Genomic DNA, 6,000 nt, shown 5'->3' with positions numbered 1-6,000 from the left:
AGGCCAGCCTGGTCTACATTTTGAGGTCCAAGCCAACCAAATCTATATAGTCAGACTGTCTCAAAAACCAAAATCTAGAAATAAAAGTTTGGTTTTTGTTGTCCCCCCTTTTGATTTCCTAACTTTTTGTGAAAAGTTTTGAATATAAATTCACGAGAATGGCTGAATATTTTCTAAAGTCTCTATTTTTGTATCAAGACTATGCTAGTCTCTTTTGAAGTGACAAATTTTTTTAAAAAGAATTTGTATAGAATTCTTATTAACTTTTTTCTTCTTTCCAGTTTGTTAGAGGTAACTTATAAAGTAAGGGAATGGTTTAGACACTTATTCTGCAAGTACATGAATGAGAATAGTCAGAACAAAGGATATTTATTCCTAAAAGGGGAAGAATACTGGGAATCATGAAACCGAGTAGGGTAGCTGAAAACTCTGACAGCACAGATCAATAGAAAGGATGCATAGAGGGAAGCAGGAAGTGGCCCACCACTCCAGCCATAGCTCTATCCCTAGCTTCCCAGGGTGAAAGTAAAGCCAACCACCCTTGGGAGCCAAGGAATCAAAGAGCAGGGCTCAGCTTTTAATGCCCTGTCCATAAGAGGAGGTAAAGTTTAGTAGTTAGTAGGTAGCCATGGCCTGTGGTGTCTCAGAAATACCACCCTCAAACCTGATTGGCAGAGTGGGTGAGTTCCTGCCCATGACACAACTGTACCACGAGCTCTTGGGAACACACAGATTTAATGCTGTGTGAGTATGCCAGTCATTATTAGTAAAATTCACAGCACTTGAAGCAGATGTTAGAATAAAAATAAGAGCATTCTGAAAACAAGTTTAATATTACAAAAAGTTCTATGACAAAGGCAGCATTCCATTTAAAAGTGTGTTCATGTACAAAGTATTAATGCCAAACTACTTTTAGCAGAAGATGAAGTAAAACATAGTATTCTGTAAGGTACCACACATATTGACTTATTTTATATTTGGTCACATGAATTTTCACTTGAAATGTAAGTAAATTACTGGAGAAACAAAACACACATTGCCTGATTCACTTGACCATAGAAGTATACACTGCTCCTGTGAACACGGCATCTGATCACTATCAAAGAAGTCTTTATCTTCTCATCTGTAATCCTTTTCTCAGTTTCTATACCACAGGAACATGTCTTTTTTTACCCATTACATAGCATCTTGTGCTAATCAAAGCAGACTCAAGCCAGAAAGCAACTGCTCCCATCTAGCTTGAGTAGAGTCTTTCAGCCTGTAACTGCATTATTTAGCATCCCTCTTGTTCTGTTAGCTGTTTTCATCTCCATTTATTTTAAACAAATTTTAACATTTTGTATCTGACAGGCTAGAGTCAGGATGGGGCTTTACATAGATGCAAACAGATTGGGATTGTCTTTTAAAAACAGTGAAAAAGACAGGCAATTTGCCTTTAAATGTGCATTGTAAAATAACACAAGCAGTCCTTTTGACAAAGTTTGTACACCCATCTATCTGGCCTGCAGACCTACATGGTTTAAAGTAATTTCTGTTGCACACTGTGAGGTAGACAGTATCACCTCCTACTTGCCCATTGAAAACCATAGATATGGATGTCTGGGATCAAACATAAGCTGAAAGTTTCTTTTTCTCCTCAAACTGTTTGTCCACTGCCAGAGATAGGGCCTGGAGGAAACCCTCGATGGTGACGCTGGGAGCCTGCAAAGAAATGACCATTACTGAGTGGACTTGTGCTTTAGTAGGGCTACATGACAGCTATACATTTGTGGGATTAGGAAGAGGCTTAGCTCTATGTAGGACAGACAAGCCCAGGACCTCTCAGACCTACAACAGAGAATCCAGGCTGTTTCCTAGGCAGGGAAGACCAGCCCTCAAACACCTGCGAAGAAGAATCTGTTGGGAACAGAATGTGGGGTCTCAAGGTCTGACATTTTGGAACCTTTTGCAAGGAGCTCACCCAATGTCCTGAAACTGTGAGGTCTAACACTGATGCTTTATAACTAAGAATCACTATAGAGCTCAACACCAAACTTTCCCTTTTGTGTCAAAGCACTCATACTCAGGGCCCTACTGAAGGCCACACCCACACAGCAGGTACACATAACACTGGCCAGGAAGAAGACCAGGATTTAAGAGAACTGTGTGGCTGATGGGCTTGTGCTGGGGTCTGGCCCCGGGCAGCTAAGGGAGTGATTTCAGGTCACTATTGAGTGTGAGCAGAACCAAGCTCATGGGGCACAAGTACTGAGGAGGAGGGCTCTAGACACAAGTTTCCCAATGCACTACAGTACATGTGTACCCATGAGCATTGCATATGTATAGGTATACACGTATGAGCAGATACCTAGAAGAGCCATTTCTTCCCAAGTACCTGCTGTGTCTATGATGGACAGTATTGTCAACTTGACAGAGTCTAAAGTCATCTGGGAGAAAGATCTCTGGGCATGTCTTTAGAGAATTATTCCAATTACATCAATTGTGATAAGAAGACTTGCCCATTGTGGTAGCATCACTCCTTGGTTGGGGGTCCTGAACTGTATAAATGGAAAAGGGAACTGTGCAGCACCATCTATTCATTATTCATTCTCTGCTTCTTGATTGTGGACCAGCAGCTTCAAATTCTTCCTGCTTTGACTTCCACTCCATGATAGTCTGTAGCCTTGAACTATGAGCTAGAATAAACTCTTTCTCCATTAAGTTGATTGTTAAAGAATGCTTTATCACAGCAACTGGAAAAGAAACTAAGACACTACCCCAGAATCCTGTGAGCAGTGTGGGTGATCCACTACACAGGGCAAAGGGAAGCTTACCTGGATATAGAGTGCATGAGCCAGGAAAGGGAGTTTCCTTAAGACCCGGCCACTCAGGCCCTCACTCTTCCTGTATGAAAATAATCATATTCATAGATATTAACTCCATATACAAATGTACACAATTCAGGGATGATTTCCCTCTTTATGGTGAACCAGAACTCAAAGGCTGGCCAAGGCAACCCAAAAGCATAAGGCTCACACTGTACTGTGTGACCCTGGTAAAGTCTTGGCCTCAAAGACTGTTGTCCTTACCCAATATGACTTGTCATCTTTGGTTCCTGCTCCAAGTAAGACTATAGAGCCAAGTATCCACTGAAGAGCATCAGGTGTGGAGTAAAACATGGTGGCACAAAGCTGCCAGCAGAATCCCCAACCAGGTCACTCTGTCTTCAAGTTTTACAGAAATCTCTGAACTGTATTCCTCCTCACTGATTTAAGTCTCTAACAACATAACATTCTTCATGTTAAACCTTTCACTCAAAATCTTCTTCATGCTCCATGGCTTCCAAATAAAGTCCAAACTGGGCAGGAAGTGAAGTTCATAGCATGGTTGTTCTGCCTCTCCAACATACCACATTGATTTGTGGTAAATACTCCATTTCCCACATACTGCCAACACGCTGCCCAGGAGCCTCATGATGCTCTGCAACTCTAAGTTATTTTCCTTCTCACTTTCCTACTACCAGCTGCAGAAGGCTGCTGCCTTTGCCAGCTACTCATGCCTACTTTTACAGTGCCCGAGTAGCTACAAGGCCTTATCTGGCCTAAAGAGAAAATCACAATACCTAGTTACCTCAGCAAGTGATTTTTTTCTTGGGTAAAAAAATGATACCAGGCAGGGTGTGGTGGCACATGCTTTTAATCCCAATACCCTGGGAGTTCAAATCTAGCCTGTCTACAAAACAAGTCCAGGACAGCCAGGGCTTGTTACACAGAGAAACCCTCTCTTGAAACAAACAAACAAACAAAAAAGACATTAATTTATACCTTGAAATTTCACTCAAAAGGAGGCTCAACTTTGACACATTATTTTCAATGAAGCCAATCATTTCCAGCTCTCGAAGGGTCAACAGCTGCTGACGAGGATATATGATTTGGCACTGGGGGACAAAAGCATTTTTAAAAAGGAGTATAGCTATGACAGAATCCACATAACACCAGGTAGAGAAATCATGAGCAAAAGGATCAGTACTTCCAGGGCTATCACAAATTGTCATAACTTATGTAAATCCAAAATAATCACTCAAACACAGGCTCTAGAAAACAGCTCTGAATACTTCAATGTTTTCCCCCTACATACCTGTGTTTCTTCAAAGATCAGTATGCAGGTAATAAAGCATGGCTCAGGGTCAGCAGCCAGTCAGATGCTGAGCTTTTGGCCAAGGTATTTCTTCGCTTCATGTCAGGGCTGGGGGAATGTGTAGGGGGCTGTAATGGATGGTATTAAGCAACTGCCTTAGTTCTAAAAACATGTGTTGAACCTAGAGGAGCAGAACTGGATCGCACAGCCAGGACCACAGCTGTCCTCAAAAGAACACTCTTAGTCTGCTCTTCAGGGATAACTAGTTTATTAGAATGATAGATAAGGCAGTAGGTCCTGAAGCTCTCCTCAAAGATTAGAGGTTTTGTCAAGTTGCTGCACAAAGCCTTCAGAGTGGTACTGACTGCTTCCATAGAACCTTTCTATGTATACTTTGGAAGTTTGTGGGTTAAAAAGGAAACAGGTTTCTGTTTGGTATTCTTACCTTTCTGTATAAGTGATTATTTCAAGTCCCCACAGCCAGTGAATTTATACAGGCAGGCACATATCACAAGAGCTCAGATTGCAAGCTTCTGATAGAGTGAGACCCAATTACATAGTATCTGCCTTCAGGACCACACCAAGTTTTATTGGTGTGTCTGAATATCTCCTTTTGTCTTTGCATATGCATGATCAGTATATGTTTGGCTAGATGCTGATGTCTTTCTTAATGGCTTTCCATCTTAAAGACAAAAGGCAAGATCTCTCTCTCTCTCTCTCTCTCTCTCTCTCTCTCTCTCTCTCTTCCCCTTCCTCTCTCTCTCACCCAAAGCTTGCAAATTTGACTAGTTAGCTAGCAGGCTTCCTCCAAGGATCCTATCTACATCTCCTAACTCCTGGGATTATATTGGGAGGTTTGCCACATTTATGTGGGTGCTGGGAACCTGAACTTCAGTCCTCATGTTTGGCTGGCACTTTATCCAATAAATCATCTCCCAAACTCTAAATTTTTTCACAAAATGACTAAAACTAAGAAACTGGTTTCAGTTCCCCCCTCCCAATCTTTACCTCTAAGCTAAACCTGAGAACATTGTAGATTCATGGTACAAGCGACAAATGTACCTTAGAAGGGCTGAAGACACATCAAAGGTGTCTTTGATCTCTAGTACACACAGCTTCCTCACTGGACCTGCCTCATGATAAGCTCTTTGGTAATAAAGAAACTCCACATAGACACCCCACACCTACTGAAGCTTGGGCAAGTTGCCAATGCCAAAACAATGTATCCTTGAGTTCCCTTATTGGGCTCCTAGATGAGCTGGCTCCCCATTCCTGCCCAAAAGCCATTTTTGGTAAGAAAGGCCCACTATTTTATGAAGTGTCAGCCAATGGCTACAGGATTCATTGAGGAAAATTCCGCTCTGCTGATTACGGACAATTGAACTACAGCAATCATTACTAATCTCTACTTGTTGGCTTGCTTGGTTACTGCCCAAGTTCCTTACACTCTATACTCAAAAAAATGTTCTTGCAGCATGCAGGTCTGATAGTCAGATGGTATTCTGAAAACTTTGGCCTTCAGTCTGTGTAACCTGTGAAGCATGACTTTCATTGTTCTTTGTATAGACTAATAAGATAGTCTATGGCTGGCTCAGAACCAGGATGAGTTTAATAGTCTGCCTACAGCACTCACTAATCTTCTACACACTGGTACCTCAAATACCAAAAAGTATTAATCATACAGTACCAGAAGAACAGAAACATTGTTAGAAGTATGGTACAATGACATATGTATATAAAAGTGCCATACAAAACCATTATTTTACAGTCTTATTCAATTTTTTTTTTTTTTAACTCTTAAAGGAAATAAAAATAAAAGATACTGAGTCAGCAGGCATAATCTAGATATAACCTGCCAGCACTTGGAAGGCAGAGGCAGGCAGA

General features: G+C 41.4%; 1 protein-coding gene across 1 annotated transcript in view; it reads right to left on the bottom strand.

Moving 5' to 3' along the window:
- Positions 1 to 794: 794 nt before the first annotated feature.
- Trip13 (thyroid hormone receptor interactor 13) overlaps positions 795 to 6,000 on the bottom strand; it is a 28,294-nt gene continuing 23,088 nt past the window's right edge. Inside the window, exons 11-13 of the mRNA XM_052159856.1 lie at positions 3,804 to 3,916; positions 2,814 to 2,883; positions 795 to 1,701 (exon numbers count right to left, since the gene is read on the bottom strand). Coding sequence (XP_052015816.1) covers positions 1,606 to 1,701; positions 2,814 to 2,883; positions 3,804 to 3,916 — 279 coding nt within the window. The 3' untranslated portion in view covers positions 795 to 1,605. The remainder of the gene's footprint in view (positions 1,702 to 2,813; positions 2,884 to 3,803; positions 3,917 to 6,000) is intronic.

Source organism: Apodemus sylvaticus, chromosome 16 (genome assembly GCF_947179515.1).
Source record: "Apodemus sylvaticus chromosome 16, mApoSyl1.1, whole genome shotgun sequence".
Classification (NCBI taxonomy): domain Eukaryota; kingdom Metazoa; phylum Chordata; class Mammalia; order Rodentia; family Muridae; genus Apodemus; species Apodemus sylvaticus.
The sequence above is the reverse complement of the archived record's forward strand: the minus strand, read 5'-3'. Positions and strand labels throughout refer to the sequence as shown.